The 16,663-nt window shown below is 45.3% G+C and overlaps 1 protein-coding gene across 1 annotated transcript in view; it reads left to right on the forward strand.

Moving 5' to 3' along the window:
* Window positions 1-14,274, forward strand: part of COL20A1 (collagen type XX alpha 1 chain) — a gene marked incomplete at both ends in the record, with an annotated part of 40,896 nt that extends 26,622 nt beyond the window's left edge. Inside the window, 17 exons of the mRNA XM_079543213.1 lie at window positions 580-722; window positions 1,099-1,208; window positions 2,686-2,844; window positions 4,667-4,744; window positions 5,140-5,226; window positions 7,265-7,318; window positions 7,714-7,809; window positions 8,301-8,354; window positions 8,536-8,589; window positions 8,933-8,986; window positions 10,489-10,560; window positions 10,948-10,983; window positions 12,306-12,372; window positions 12,609-12,797; window positions 12,899-12,976; window positions 13,623-13,778; window positions 14,261-14,274. Coding sequence (XP_079399339.1) covers window positions 580-722; window positions 1,099-1,208; window positions 2,686-2,844; window positions 4,667-4,744; window positions 5,140-5,226; window positions 7,265-7,318; window positions 7,714-7,809; window positions 8,301-8,354; window positions 8,536-8,589; window positions 8,933-8,986; window positions 10,489-10,560; window positions 10,948-10,983; window positions 12,306-12,372; window positions 12,609-12,797; window positions 12,899-12,976; window positions 13,623-13,778; window positions 14,261-14,274 — 1,501 coding nt within the window. The remainder of the gene's footprint in view (window positions 1-579; window positions 723-1,098; window positions 1,209-2,685; window positions 2,845-4,666; window positions 4,745-5,139; window positions 5,227-7,264; window positions 7,319-7,713; window positions 7,810-8,300; window positions 8,355-8,535; window positions 8,590-8,932; window positions 8,987-10,488; window positions 10,561-10,947; window positions 10,984-12,305; window positions 12,373-12,608; window positions 12,798-12,898; window positions 12,977-13,622; window positions 13,779-14,260) is intronic.
* Window positions 14,275-16,663: the final 2,389 nt, after the last annotated feature.

Below are 16,663 nucleotides of genomic sequence, written 5' to 3' on the forward strand. Positions count from 1 at the left end.
CAGCACTCTCTGAGGGGTTTGGCAGTGGCTGCAGAGGAAGCTGTGCTGTGCCAGGAGCTGCTGATGAGCTTTGCTGCATGCCCACAAGTTCTAGAGCTGAACTCAAATTTTGCAGCTGGGCTGTGGGGGTTTTCTGGGAGCTCCATGCTTATCTCTGAAGGGCAATTCTATTGATTTCTGCCAAGATTTACCCCAGGGTACACAACCACCATTCCTCTTCCTTTGAAAGAGGTTGCTTGAAAAGAGTTTTGGACTCTGGCAGGATGTCTGATATGTAGTAAGCTCTGTTGTGAAGAGCACGAGGGCTGCCTGCGGTGCTCCCTGGGGCAGCTCTGGCAGTGATGGGCTGACACTGCCTCCTCCACCAGGACGCAGCACTCAGCTCAAGCACTAACAGCCTGAGAGGGATGCACGACATAAGGCTGGGTTCTCTCATGGCGTATCACATTCAAACCCCATGGGTGAAGCTTTTCTAGGCTCTTCTTCCCAAGAAAACAAGAGAGCCCCTTCTCTTGAATGTTATCTTCTGGCATTTGCTGCTCTAAATCACCAATGCTTCCTTGGCTCGTCTCATTCCAGCGATGTCCACCTCTTTGCCATCCCACCTGAGCACACCATCAGCATCCTCCTGCGCCTCCTTCCCGACACCCCCAAGGAGCCCTTTGCTGTGTGGCAAATAACCGACGAGGACTTCCAGCCCCTCCTTGGTGTTAACCTTGACCGTAAGGTTTCATGTTGAATGTGTTACATTCAGGTATCTGCTAACATTTCTGCAGGCAGCAGACCTCATTTTGGGATTCACTTGGGAAGCGTGGTGGGTTTATGGGCTTTGTTGTGCAGCTGCAGTTTTTGGCTGACATCACATTTTAAAGGCTTCCTAATGCAATTAAAAGCTGTATTTTCATTGTTATTCTACTTGTAGCATACTCTTTATTTTTAGCTGTTATTTTTGTTTTCCATTGTTTAGAAACATTTGGTTGCGATACATGAGGTTTTCTCACAATGCTGAAGCCTATATATTTTCTGTTGCTCAGTATGTGGTGAAATCAAACTCTCTTTGAATTCTAAAAGCTGTTATTTGTCCTATTTTCCCTGTAGCCAGTAAGAAAACTTTGACCTATTTCAATCATGACTACAAGGCTGATTTGCAGGAAGTCTCCTTTGACCAGCAGGAAGTGAAGAAGATATTCTATGGGAGTTTTCATAAGGTCTTTATCAATAAAGGGAGAAATGTAGCTCACGATTTCATCCGCTCTGAGACTATTATGCCATCAATGTGTATTGTTCAAAGCAAGGACTGATTATAAGTGCTTTGCATCCAGATTGCTAGGGAGCCAACGAACCTTTTTCATATGCTGAACGTTTTAATTGTAGACTTGACAATTATATAGGTTCATCCTATGTGTAAGACACGTTTCCCACTTATTGATTGCTTCTTAGAATGCACTGCATGTTTATGCATTTTTAAAGTACTAATGAGGATGGGTAAATTATGGTCACACATGGTGGCCATTATTTTTACATATAATATGTGGTAGCAACATGAAATGGCATCAAAATAAAATACACACAATGTATACTAAATCTCTCCCCTTTACAAGGTGTGTGTTTGCCATTTCAGTAGTTGTATTGCATGTTCAGATATTTGCTTTACTGAAGATACAGCCTCCCTGCACAAATAATAATTTACTGGATGGGAGCACTTCATGGACAGCACACTCCTCCAAATCCTTCCCCTTTTTTATTTCCATCCCCAGCCAGTTTATTTATGGGCATGTGCCCTTGTTCCTTTCATGACACACAGTTGTAGAGAAAAGCTCAGACTTGTTATCTGCAGAACCACTACCTGGGAATGTAATTCAAGGCACCCAAAGCCCTCAAAACTGAACTAAACCTGTGTAATGTAATTGTTTTGTGTTAAATTTGCGAGAGAAAAATATTCTTTCCCCCCCAGACATCATTACCATTACCATTGCTTCACTCATAGTATAGAAATGCTGAGATTGGAGAACTGCACTAGAAAGTGGTAAGAAGAAAGCCTTCAAACCCTTCAACTCTTGGAGTCTCTTCTTTACTGGGAAAAAGAAAGAAAAAGGGTTGCTTTTTATTACAGTATAATTTGGATTGGCTTCCTACAAAGCAAGATGGAAACTGTTAGGGAGTTGTTAACAGGAATGGACTGAAACAGAGAGTTATAGGAGAGATCTGGCAGTTTCCTTCCTTTTCCCCGTGGGGGCTCTTATTTTCAGGACTTGAAAAAAACCAAAAATTTTGGAACATGAAATATTTTTTATAATTTGGGATTTTGGTGACATTTTAATGCTGGAGGGAAGGAAAAGATAAAGTCTCATGAAAAATCCATCTGATCTCATAACTTTTTTGGGTTTTTTTTTTGTCTGTCTCTATCCTCAGAGCAAAGGTATTCCACCCAGATGAGCAATGAGCTCTTTCTATCAGTATTTACATTATTCAGCTGGTTCTGAGAACTGAATTACTCAGAACTGGGACTCCGGAAAGGTTTTGCCCAAGGAGAAGGGAACCATGAGGGAAGAGCAGAGTGCTGCTCTGTGCATTTGCTCACAAAATCCACACCTTGGATAACAGCACCAATCTGGGAACTGGGCAGAATGTGTTTAAAAGCTCCCTGCCCCATTGCGAAGGTCCAACCTTGGTCTTCCCACCCAGGTGCACCTTGCAGTGGGCCTTTTCAAGATCAAGCTCTATCTGGACTGTAAGAAAATAGCAGAGAGACCCATCAACACCATTGGCAGCATCTCTACTGCTGGCTTCGTCATGCTGGGAAAAGTGACACGAACGAGAGGGCCCAGGAGTGGATCAGTATCGGTGAGTGTCCAGATGTGCCTGCTTTGGAAATTGGGGGGTTAAATGTGAAGTTAGTTGGGCAGATGGAGGGTTGTGCCATCTTCACTGTTCTCACTCTGACAGCCTCCAGCAGCAGCTGTGACGCAGGGCTGTCTGCTGATCCCACTGATCTCTGCGGGTTAATGAGCTTTCCTGGCGTGGGGATTCTCCTCCTCGCCTCCTACCTGGGTTTGAGATTTGGGCTCAGGGCTCATTACTGAATGCTTGAAGCACAAGCTCTGCCCTAACAGGCAGCAGGTATAGGGAACTGCTTTGGAAGAGAAGGTTGTGCCATCGGCCCCCATTGAGTGTCACTGGGAAATGTCAGGTGTGGAAGTGCCTCAATCTCCTGTGTGCTTGGGCTTGGCAAATGGTGGCCAAATACTTTTCAGTACAGAGGCTCCTTGTCAGCTGCTGTGTAAATTAAAGCAGCCCAATGCTCATTGCCAGCCTGCAGGTATGTCCCTGCTGCACTGCACAGCACCCTGCGAGAGGACAGAGCAAGGGAAGTGTGAGCTCCGCACTGTGCCTTGCAACAGCCCCATGCATCACCCAAAACCACCCCTGCATGGCATTGCTCAGGAGCCTGCTGCCCTGCCATGTTTCCTCCACAAAACAGGAATGTTAAATATGTGCAGAATGAGGAGGAATTGCTCAGTGAGACTGTAGGAAATCATTCATGACTGTGAAGCTTGTACTCCTGGGTTCTGCTTTTAGGTCTAAAGATCTAGGGGGAAACAGCCCAACCACTGATTTGCAGCTTCCCTTGCCTCAAAGAAGTGCAATAAGAACAGTTTGTCGTATCCCCAGCTGCCTGGTCCTGCAGAGAGCAATGTAAAGCTCTGGGGTGCACCAGAGAAAAGTGGGCATTGGAACCACAGTGAGCAGTGGTGACATATGACAAACCAGGGCACAATGGGATTCAAGCTGTATTTTCTAAATAAGTGCTGTGGCAGTTTAGATGGATCACAAGCTTGTCAGAAAAGAGCCTGAGCTCTCCCTCTCCCTCCCAAACTCTCCTTGCTCACAGCTCAGCCAGACAGATGCAGCTGACTAATGAGCAGCTTCGTGCTGCCTCTGCTCCTATTGCTTTTCAAGCCCAGCATAAGGTTTATGTCATCCACAGCTTCTGCTGCCCTTGAGAAGATGGAGAGTCTCATTATTGCTTATCATGGAACCTCGTTTAATTTGAGATATCTTTAAATGCTGCTTGATCAAGGGGGCTCACCTGTATCTGTGATGCGCTCCTCAGCTTTGCAGCTTAAATGCACGGAGCAGAATTAAAAACAGAGGAGAAATGTTGCTAAGGAAAGCAAAAAAAAAAAAAAAAGAAAAATCTTCAGTGCCTCGCCTTCTGTTTTTGGTTTGCTTTGTGCAGTGTGTGCTCCTGTGTTCATCACAGAGGCGGCGGCTGGGAGGGATGTGGTGTAGGCAGGAGGGGTTCCTGGGATGGAACACAGCTCTCCTGGGAGCCTACTGCCACTTTTCCTCTTAGGTACATCCCTCTGAAGGGGGAAATGCAGACAGCAAAGTTTGTTTTCACATTTTGGCAGTGCTGAAGCCCAATTACCTGAGGACCTGCCTGCTGCTGTGGGATGGTGTGAAAAATCAGAGAGGCAGCTTTTGCAGGGGTGGCTTTGCAGGGCACAGAGCTGCGGCTGCTATGTGTGTCATGGCTTTTTTGGTGTAATTACAGTTGGGACCACACATGAAGTCTGTCAAACCACCACTAAACATTATTTTTAGCACATGATGAACTTTGGTGGTGCCACCTTCTCATCAAACCCTCTTCTCTTCCCCACAGTTCCAGCTGCAGTCGTTGCAGGTTGTGTGCAACAGCTTAGGGGCAGAGGAGGACAGATGCTGTGATCTTCCTGCATTGGTAAGATGATGTGAGGTTCTTTGCTGGGTGGGATGAAGCTGTGCACGATGGCACAGGAGTGACACCGCACATCTTTTTCATAGACAAGAAGGAAATCACTCTTCTTCTCATTTCTTGGGAATGTCAACTGGGTGTATCTTGGTGAAGGGAACCAAAGAGCATATCTTGTCCCACTGTGTCTGTTTCAAAAGGCAAAATCTCAACACAGTGCATATCCCTCCTGCCCTGAGCTCACCTGAGCCCCCCTGGCAGCCCCATGGCTCCGCTGCCACCTCCCAGCCCCAAGGCACAGTGTCTGTTTTTTTTTTTCCCCCAAGACTGAATTCTGAAGCCCTGCCATCACTACCTGTCACCGATTCCACTCTCGCTGCTCACATATCTTGCTGTCTTTTCAGAGGGACGAGGAGAGCTGCCCCACCATAGCTCCTGCCTGCTCCTGCACATCTGGCCGCCCAGGCTTGCCAGGTCCTCCAGGTCCCCCTGTAAGTTCACCCTTCATGCATATTGCATGTCTTATTTCATGCTGTTTGCACACCTCAGCTCCATGGGGCTCTGTCATCTATCTCCTGCCTTCATCCCAGGCTAAAGCAGTTCCTCCTTGCCCTGCACAGACCCCAGGGCTTTATTTCTCTATGCATGTTGTGGCATTTTGGGAGTGCAACAGCTGCAGCTGGGAGCAGGCTGAGCGTGTCTGAGTGCTGCATTAATCCTCTTAGGAGGGGAGGACAGGGCACCTCGGTGTGTGTGTGCATGCAGAGATTTCATGGATCAGTGGCTCCGAAACTCTTTGTAAATAACAGGAAAAAAAAAACCCTCAAAACATACAAAATCTGGATTCTCTGTTAAGCAGGAAGGCCAATAAGTGTCTGCACAAGTGGGTGATGTATAAAGAAAGGGGAATTTTGGGGAGGTGGTAACAGTCAGTAAGAGTGTGAAGTGCTCCAGGAAATGTTCCAGGTAGATGCTATGAAGTGGTTATCAAGAAAAACCCCACGTTTTAGAAATATTGAGAAGAAAGTGTTATGTGCACCCAACAGCCAAATCTGACAGCTTGTTCAGAGCATCCCATCTGGGACACTCTTGGTGCTTTATACCTGGAAATCATAGAATCATAGAATGGTTTGTGTTGGAAGGGACCCTTAAACCCCATCTGGTCCAACCCCCCTGCAGTGAGCAGGGACATCACAGCTCCATCGGTGCTCAGAGCCCCTCTAGCCTGACCTTGGGTGGCTCCATCACTGGAGTATCCACCACTTGGCTGGGCAACCTGTGCCAGTGTCTCACTGCCCTCATTGCAAAAACCTTTTTTCCTTATATCCAAACTAAATTTCCTCTCTTTCATTTTGGAACCATTTCCCCTTGTCCTGTCACACAGACCCTGCTCAAGAGCCTGTCCGCTCCTTTCTTACAGCCCCATTGTAGATACTGAACCGTGGAACATTCGGGTCTCCTTGCTCAAGTGAGGAGGCTTCAGCTAACTGCTCACATTGCTGTGGTTTCACTGTGACTTCAATGCCACGATTTGCAAGCTCCTCATTGCAGAGTAATTACGTGCTCATTCCGGTGGAAGTTTAATTACACAGCGCACTCCGCTATCGCAGTGTGCTTCAATATCCTAAGTGCATAATTAGCAGCTTGCATTGCCCTGTGGTTTAAACATCTCTCCAGTACTACTATTTAAAAAGCAGGATTCTTTCAAGCATTAGAGAAAATATAGCTCTGACACACAACCGTATCCTCACGCCATCAAACCCTTGCTAATTCGCTGTCCTTACAAGAGCACTCACTGCTACTTGTTAAAGTCCTTTTACTGGAGGCTGGCAAGGCTGCTGGTCGCTGTCCTTAATGGGTGTTTTTTACCAGATTCAAATGAAATGAGCTTCTGGGTGCTTCTGGGAGAACTTTTTCCAAAGCTCCCTGTAATTCTTAATCCAAATCCATTGTTTTTTTTTACCATCAAGAATAGAAACTTTCAGATTAAGTTCACGTGGTATTTTAAGTTCACAAGTTCACACGGCATTGGTTTGTGCCAGAAGATTATTTTTCTCTCTGATCCAGCAGTTCTGCAGATGCAGAGCTGAGCTGGGTCTCCTCAGCACTGCTTGCTGGCCCTGATCTCAGAGCTCGTCCCTTCTCTTGGGTATTGCAAACACCAGACTTGTCCCAAAGGACAGCAGGCAGGAGCTCCTCCTTATCTATGTTCATATGTGATCCCTTCCCCACTGGCTGTCCCAGCATGGATTTGCTGGGAAGTTGGAGGGAGGAGGTTGAAGATGTTGAACTTCATCTCTCCTTGCTGGAGGTGACGTGGTTTCATGGAGGGGCCATGCTGTCCTTTTCCCTCCTTCTTCCCCCTTTGCTGGATGACTCTATTTTCTCCTTTCCCCTATTTCCTGCTAGTTCTCTGGAGGGGCATCTTCCATTGTGTATAGCAAAATGCACCAGTGTCCTTCTGGCACCTATTTGCTCTGTTGTAAGGATTATGATGTTAATAACAGCAGCTCTGTGTCTTGCTGGCAGGGCAGCCCTGGGAGGAGAGGACCACAAGGTGAGCAGGGGGAGCCGGGCCCCAAGGTGAGTCTTGGTGTTACTTGGGAAGTGATGCATTGAGGAGGATGGGATCACGTTATTAATTAAATGCTCGATTGGACTCTGGAAATTGAGGTGATGGGCTTGATGAAGCTGAATTAATGCAAATTTTGTGGTCAGCAGTGTTCTTGGAAGCAGCCTTGATGGAAAATGGTTTGTCTTTGTGCTGTGCTTGGTGCTGCCTTGTCATTTTCTCCTATTGAAGATGCACCTAAACCTTACACTTAAAAGGCTGCTGAGCTTGCTGGAGATCCCCTGCTGTTCTGCCTTCATCTTGCATCCCATATTCAGCTCATGCTGACCCGGGCCATGCAGTACAGTCCTCGTGAAGGGCAGGCTCTAATTGCTTTCTTTCTTTAATTTCATATCTTTTGCTTTAGGGTGAACCAGGCCCACCTGGAAAAGTGGGACCAGCAGGTCCGAGTGGCCAGCAAGGCTCCCCAGGTTCCCAAGGAATCACAATTCAGGGCCCTGTGGTATGTCATCTCTTCCATTGCCTTTCTTCATTTCTTGCTCTTTGCAATTGGAACACGTCTCACAAATCAGTATCTCAGCAAAACCCCTAAACCTGGTCTGTGTATTGACATCATCCTCATTAACAGTTAGACAGCTGCACTAGAAAGATGATAATATTTTTTTCATGGTGATGAGTCCTTACAGTCAGTCATTCTGGCAAAGGACTGCTTTTGTCCAGACTGTCCCTTGTGTGCTTCTAATGAAAACAAGCCCAGTGCAGTCTTCAGGCATGTCTCTTCACAGTGATCATCATTACTTGGCTAGGATGTGGAGGCTGCTGCATGCGTGCCTGGGATGACAGAATCCCCATGAACGTGCTGTTGCTGCAAAGCTCCCTACATAGCATCACAGAGAGAAGCAGCAGTGCGGGCTGCGAGCGTGCAGCAGCAGGACTCTCTTTCCTTTAAAAGACGCTGCAGTGTTTGACTGTGTGCTTCTGTTTCAATCCAAGGGGCCACCAGGTATTAAAGGAGAGAAAGGAGACACTGGAAGTCCTGGCATGCAGGTAACAGTAGACACCTTCCTTGTAACTGTATCAAAGATTTGTCCATTTCTCCCAGTAATTAATTAAAGCAAGACTGAAAAGCCATAGTGTTGTCCCTCTTCCCTTCTCATTTCCCTTGCTACAAGATGAAGTAGGACAATGATAAGCAGATGCCAACTTCACCAGCAATTCTGATTTACAGGGCATTCCTGGTGTGCAGGGAGCTCCAGGCAGAGATGGTCTTCAAGGTGCAAAGGTAAAATGCATCAGTAACCCCCCAGTTTTCACATAGTGCTGCCTAAAATCCAATCTGGATCCAAACATCCATCTCTCCTAATGCACGCAGTGCAAAAGTGAAAGATATTTTCACAAATCTGCAAGAAATGGAAGAAAAAAAAAAAAGCAACTATTGGATCATCTCATGTTTGGCCAAATCTGCATGGCTGACCAGGTGCCAACCTTCTTGCCTGCTTGGCAGATATATTTATACCCATTTCTGGCAAGCTCCCATTAAAAACAGCACAGGGAGAAACAACCTCGCTGCTTACTGTGTCTCTTTGAGTCCCTTTGTTAATACTGGACTGGATTTGGTTTTGCAGGGGGTGAGGGGATTGGAAGGCACAGCTGGGCCCCCAGGACCTCCTGGACCAAGGGTGAGTACAGGAATAATGTGGATCTGTTTGAAGTCTCTTCCTCAGAAGGAGATTGGGATTACTGCTGGCCTGCTATCATCCAGGGGTGTCTGGGCAAATCCTCTTCTTGGGTTTTCACAAGGGAATATCCTCACACACGTTGCAGAAATCTACTTTCTCTGTCACTTTCTCACGGCTTCTTATGAAATAAACAGAAAAGCCTTCAGCTTACCCCTTGGAGGCAACTTCCGCTTTGATCCAGCATGGAGATGCATGTTTTACTACCCTTGCTTTTCTACAGCTAGAATTTTTCAAATATTGTGTGGGTTTGGGGTGTATGGGCTCATCAGAGTGAAGTCAGCTGGAGCCAGAGGATGCAGGCAGATATGAAAGATGTCCCTATACATTGGTTCCTGTATGTGCTACCTGGGCCATAAGCATTTGCACTCTCTCGTGCCCAGGACATCACAAACAGAACTTTAAGATGTGTTGGTGTCATGCTAAACCAAAAAACATAAAACCATGACAGTTGGTTTACAGCTGGTCACTTTAAAGGCATAGCCTTACCAGTTGTGTGTAACCATGGAATTTGGCTTTAGATGATAGATAGGAGACCTGATAGTTGCTGGTTCTCATTGCTGAGTTATATGGAGTTTGGCAGTCCTAAATAGTGTAAAATGGAAACTGCTTACTGCTGCATTTGCCTTAAATCCCATAGCAGCTCTGTCAAGGTATCTATAGTGAAGGCCACATTCAGCTCCTGACTTGGACTTGCTTATCCTGGCAAGACATGGAGCCAGCAGTGAACCTCAGCTTTTTAAACATGAGGAAAGCACTGCAGCCTTTGGACTAGGCTCTGAAAGATGGCTGGTGCTGCCTTAAAGTCTTCTTTCTTTCATTTTCCACTGATCAAAAGAGTTGTTGATCTCCACTGAGCTTAAACATAATAGCTGAAAAAACTACAAAAGAAAGTATTTCTAGTGCTTTTTTGCCTTATTTTTTTCTTCCTTTTATGGCTCCAAAGGGCAGAGAAACTTCTCAAAGGAGAGATAAACAAAGAAGGCACCTTCTACTCTCTAATCTACAGTTCTACTGTAAAAACTCAGCAGCAAAACACAGGTCTTCAAGGGAAAACAAAAAAGCAGTGGCATGGTACTAGCAGGCTGAAGAAAAGGGTTGTGCTCTAGGCTGTGCCTAAATCTGAACGTGTAAGGAAGGATGTAAACCCACATCTGAAAATCACATTGCAGTTTGTTGGCAAAACTCAGCTTTGCTGGCTTGACAGTAGCTGAGACAGTAATAGGAAATGATGTGAAGATGACTCATACGTGATGCGCTCTTAACATTGTGCTCATGGCTGGATGAGGTACTGACATAAACCTTAAGGCTGCAGTGCTCTTGCTGGAGTCCTCCAAGCTCAAACTGCTGGCGCCCCTGGAGCTGCAAGGAGATGTCAAACAGAAAAAGAACAACAGTGGGAATTATCCAGACTTTCATCTGTGTCTTGAAATTGATATCTGCAGGGTTTCCAAGGAGTGACAGGTTTCCGGGGCAGCAGTGGAGAGAAGGGACCTCCAGGTGATGTTGGGCCAACAGTAAGTGACTGAGCATGGGTCTCAGAGAAGGCCAAGGCATGAAATCATTGCATGTAAGCAAGTTGCTCCCATGGTAATTCTTCCTCAGCATCTGAAGGAGAGTTTAAATTCACACTCGCCCTTCATATGGATGTGCAAATCCTGAGCTTGTATCTATGGAATATCTGCATCCTTGTTGATGGTGTTCCAGCTCCTTAAGCACGAACAGAAGATATTCCTATGAGCTCATGATACTCTTAGCCATTTTCATAAGGTCAAGGGAAGTACAAGTGTGTGGGAAACAAACCTTGGGCTCCACGTCCCGCTGATGTAACCTGCATCCCCACTGACCTTCTGCTTTCTCCTCCTCTCCCTAGACCGTGACTTTTCCTTTTGCTTTCCTCGCAGGGACTACCAGGTCCAAAAGGAGAAAGAGGAGAGAAAGTGAGTTTTCCTGGTACTGTACATCAAGCACTCGAAAGAGTGGATGTGGTAATCTGCTTGGCAAGCTATGCTTACAAGTGAAGACATTTTCAGAACAGAATAACATAATGTACCAAGGGCTCGTTTCTTTCCATTCACCTGCACTGGCTGTTCTGATGGGTCTGAATAATGAGCTGCTTAGTACCAGTTGTAGTAGCAAAGAAGAAAAGCTAATTGAAAATCCATTCTTTGCTGAGAAGTCAAAAACAAAACCATCCAGCTTCACTGGGAGTTTGTTTTGTTTTGTTTTAAATGTGTGGCATAAGGCTGGGGCTCACGTCTGACGAACCTGTGCCACGCTCAGGTACAGAGCTCCTGAGGTCAGGAGAGCAGTGCTGTCTGTGAAGGTTATTTTATTGTCAGAGGAGGTTTTGTTCATCTTGACTTACAGTTAAAAAGAAATCCTATGTTTTTCTAGGAGTCCAAGTCTGCTTGCCAAGATTGAGTTAAGTGAAGTAAGCTTCAGACAGGCTCAAGCTGCTTTTCACAGACTGCTTTTCTTCTTTTGTTTCAAGTGAAAGCCCCAGCATTATAATTTTTAACACCGTCCTCCTTCCATTTCCAACAGCTTTTCCTTTTCTATACTTTTTTTTTTTTCTTTTCACTGGAACGTTCCTTTTTCCCTCCCTTGGATGTTGTGCCAAGCTTTTGTTTAAGCTTGGTAATCTGCATGGTGGTCCACACAGAGCTGTACAGCTTAGAAATGGTTCTGGAAGCATCCAGGGTCTTAGCTATGAATTTTCATGAAGAGACTCAGCCTTCATTTTTTAAGCAGCTTTTTGCATTTGTCCCTATGTTACTAAAACTTTCTAAAGAAAAACCTCTGATGTCATTTATTTAGAGTTTAATAAGGATAAGAATCAATATTCATAAAAGATTGAGACAAAGATAGGATATTGTAATATCTGGTCATGTTAAATGTTTTACATATCACAGACTATTAAGTTATACACTGCCTATCTGTTTTGATGAAATTTGAGAGGGAAATTTACTCTCCTTTTTTTGGTAGCTTCAGTAATTATATCAATTCAGTCTAGGCTTTTTGATGTGTGGGAGAAAAGCAATTATTGGTGCTTCCCAATGACAATTTTATGGCTTTGGAGCTTTGTAATAAATAAATGAAGAAAATGCATTTCATAGCAATTAATGTCTCAGTAACACAAGCTGACACAAAGAAAGGGCAGAAAGCTGTCCTGCAGTATGATATTGATCCTTTCTAAAAGATATCAATAAAGATGTGAATACTTCCTTTTCTAAAAAAGAATTGTAATGCTTCACTTTAGGGGGAACCACAGTCCTTGGCCACAATTTACCAGCTGGTTAGCCAGGCTTGTGAGCGGATGATCCAGAGTGAGTATAATCACCCTGAGAATATAATCACCCTGAGGTTGTTTCCATGCTTCTCCAGTAGCTGTGGACAAAAGCACAGGGGAGGATGGCATGAAGCTGTAGTGAGCCAGAGATCCCTCTCTGTGCAGTGCCGAGCATGGTCCCACCACACTGTCCTATCCATTGGTTTCATTGGGTGGTTTTAGCACAAAGACTTTTGTGACCTTGCAAAGTTCCTTTCTGTCTTGCCTTCTCAGGTCACGTGTTGAAATTTGACTCATTCATTCACGAACATGCAAGGAAGCCGGTTCCTGTTTGGGAAGAAAGACTGAAGCCAGGAGAGCCAGGATCACCAGGTCCTCCAGGTCCTCCTGGGAGCAATGGTGAAAGAGGAGAAAATGGCATCCCTGGTCAGACAGGAAAAGATGGGTATCCTGGAGAAAGAGGTATGGGCAGAAGTACTTATAAGCATGTTCACCTCATCACCTAGGAAGAGCCTGGTGGGGAGGCTGCAGGGAAGAGCCACTTGTCTGTGTTCTGTGATTAGGTGCCCCAGGACCCAAGGGAGAAAAAGGAATGGCTGGAGTCAATGAGGAAGGGATCCAAGGACCCAGAGGCAGAACAGGTAAATACTGTCTCTCTGTATTGACCACGTGGGGCTGCCAGATTCAAAGCTTCTTCAGTTGTAGGACCACTGTGCTGAGACTGAATGACCTCCCCACCACAGCGCTTTGCATAGTTCCTCTCTGCTCAGATATGAGACCGTTCCTCTCTTCTTTGGTACCCATTCTTAGGTAATGATGAGTTTTAAAGACTTGAGGTACATCCAGAGAATTTTACTGCATTTTTGCATGCAAGACCAGACACTCAGGAGATAGAAACTCTTCAAAAATTCAGCTCATGGAACACAAGAGTTGTTGAGTAATCTGTTAGGATTTCATGTACTCCTCCATCTTGATCCTTTTAACTTGAAGTCATGGGGAAGTTTACCACTCACTGTGAAGTCACAAAAACAGTGACTCTAAGGTGGATCCCAGAATTAAGGTGATTTTCTTTATTGACACATAGGTGGGCTTTCTTGTAACCAGCTTGGGGAGCTAGGTACCTTTAAGGCCAAATAGAAGACCTCTAGTTACCGAGAAGAATTCCAATTCTTTTCCCCAAAATAAAGCAACAATACTCAGAAAATGAATTGCCACGTTGGATGGGAAAAGTATAGAAGTGTTATATTGAAGCTGTAGATGTGCTGTGGCTTACAGCTTCTTCTTTAGGCCCACCAGGAGAAGTTGTGTTGGGGAAACCAGGCCCAAAGGGCTACCCTGGGAACACCGGTCCTCAAGGTTTTCCTGGTGTCAGAGGACAGCCTGGGCAGCCCGGATACTCAGGGGGCTGTGATGTCTCTGGATGTTATGGGCCAGGTAGAAGAGGTAAGTCCTGATAATTTAAATGCAAGAATTCTTTGCTCTGGTGGCTTCCCTTAAACTACGCAGGAACCTTTGTTCATCCTTCAGGCACTGTCGGTGCTGCAAGAGCCTCCTTTGCAAAGCAGTCAGGATGATTCATCTGCAATTAGCCTATTAATGTGGATAACAGCCAGCTCAATTGGCTACTCCTCAGCCATCCGTCGTAGATTAACACATAATTGCAGTAGTAGGGGAACAGGTGGAATGATCTTGGTTATCTTCAGTCCTTAATGCCCCTGACAATGTGTCCATAGTGGATAGAGAGGAATATCTTAGTTCCCACATATGTCTTGGGTGGAGGCTCAAAAAGTCCTGGAAAATGAACTTGCTGACACTGGACAAAAGATTTAAAGGGAAAAGAATTCATTCTGCAGCACTCCTTCTCAGTACTGCTTTACTCTGGTTTATTCTCTTGCTCACTGGCCTCACCTCATTTCCATGCACAGATTTCATCCCCTGATGGCCGATGTGGAGGCAGCTGAGGACAGTTCTCTGCCCTGGAAGTCTATGGGTAAAAGCTCCAAGAGAAGCAGCAACCTGAACATCAAATGTGTTTGTGCTTTTCTTATTTCCCACTATTTGTATATGGACATATCAGTCAAATGAAGCCAATATCAAACCCATCAAACCAGCCTGATGAGTCTCAGCCATCCACTGATTTTCAGTGCCGGACACCTGCAGTATTCAAACTCACAGCAAGGCACACAGCCAAAGCTACAGGCTGACAGACTCGTAAGAAAAAGAAATAATGTATGGAAATGCTCAGAAATAACAAATTTTTGCCCATTTGTCTGCTTGTGGTTTATTTTTGTCACTTGTTATTCTGCATCCCCAGCACAGAGAAAAACAGCACCTCATGCCCAAAGATGCGAAAATCCACTGGAGCAAAATAGCGTTTTCTGTTGGTTGACAAGGTAACTAAACCTAGCACCATTTGGGCTGTTTCTACTTTTGGCAAATGGCTGATGGCTTTCTTGCAGTGGTGCTCTGTGCAGAAGCACTGCAGTCAGTGCAACCATCTTCCTGTGATGCGGCAAACCCCAACCTGCAGCCTCGCTTTCTGGGGTCTGATAAGTGCCCGATGTTGGGCAGGGCACAGCCATGCACTGCTAGGAGCTGGAGATCAACCCGCTGGGCTTTCCCACCTTTACTTCCTGCACTCTGATCGGCCACTTTGCATTTTATCAGGTAGAATATTGAATTGCTCAAGTCTCACTTATCCATCTGACATGGAGGTAATTGTGATGTTACGCTCTTTTCCTTTTGTGAGCCATGGTCTGATGTGAATCCAAACTGTGCAGATACTGATAAACAGTACCTTCAGCTTCACAGTTGGTACTTTGGGCTGCCTTTCTACTTCTATCCCCCACTCCTTCCATTACAATCAATTATCCCTTAGCTTAATGCATTATGTGGCATGCATTAATTTGCATGCAGGGAGCCAGCATTCTCAGCTGGCTGTCAAACCTAATACCTGTGGACACTGGCAGATGCAAAGCAATGGGCAGGAGAGGCAAGGAGACATAAGGGGTAGCCTGCACAGTAGAACCTAAAATCAACCCCATCAAACACCCACTAATGGAGAAAGCAAGTAGTTCAAAGTGCAATGTCTGCACTTTGCAGTAATTCTGCAAATGTAAATCAGGGCAGCCAAATTCCCAGCTCTGAGCTTGCTGTTCTGTCTGTTCAAACCCAGTGGCTGCGGGTGGTTTGGCACAGAGCTCCTTTGTTTTTCTCTATCGATTAGTTTTGAAAGTGACTAACATCTTCTCACCGCTCACACCGGGGTTTAATCCATGCAGTAGAATTTCAAGTGGCGTTTGCTTTTTCTGATTATTTCAGATACAGCAGGAAAGGACAGGTTTTAACAAAACCAGCTCCTGTGAGGGCTATTGATTAGGAGAAAGAAAACTTGCACAAACAACTTGTTCATTAACGATCCTAAACTTTGTCCCATGAGTGGTTTAATTCACTTGAAATCAAGGGGATTTTGCCCTCTCACTATCACAAACTGTTGGTGCCATTGCTTTGCCACTCAGTTCCTTCAGAGAATGACTTGGGTTGGAAGGGACCTTCAAGACCACCTAGTTCCAACCCCCTGCCATGGGCTGGTTCCCTTCACCAGATCAGGCTGCTCAGAGCCATCCAGTCTGGTCTTGAATGCCTGCTTGGATGGGGCTTCCACAACCGGATCCTTGAAGACCAGTTCCTCGAAACCACCCACCGTGGGTATTAATATCCCACAGTCTTTGCTGGGTGCAACCTGTTGTTTCCCCTGTTGTGTTTTTCCAGCCCCATTTATCACCTTTAATGCATGCTGTAGTTAAAAGCAGTGGCATGCATTAGTAATGCAGGTTTTTTTCCTAGTAAGGGCTTTGTTCTCAAAGCATTCATCTCTACAAATAAAAGTTTGGATATTAGTTTTCCTGGATTTAATCCTGTTTTTTTTTTTTTTTTTTTTTTTTTTTAGATAATTCTGAATTAATCTCAGTGCACAAATTTAGCATGTCCCTGTGAAATCCCACCAGTTCCTATTCTTTCCCCACTTTGCAAAGGAATGCTCGTTTACTTCCCCCTCTGCTCAGTCCTTAAGGAAAATCCTTCTTGATGTTCTCATTATCACTCCCGCCCTAAGCAATCATTAGAGACTTTTTTCCACACAGTGTGTAACGTGATGTCATATTTTCAGGCTCTCTTACATCCTCAGATGTTTGTAAATTATGATAAAATTGGGTTTCTATCCCTGCTGCAGAGGTTGGCCCACCTGGTGCAGCCACATGCTGGCAGAGGCTGAGGACCTTTCAGAGACAGATTTTTTTGGCTACAAGCATCATTCAATCAGCCTCAGG

The sequence above is a fragment of the Tetrao urogallus genome (assembly GCF_951394365.1).
Source record: "Tetrao urogallus genome assembly, chromosome: 16".
Lineage (NCBI taxonomy): Eukaryota > Metazoa > Chordata > Aves > Galliformes > Phasianidae > Tetrao > Tetrao urogallus.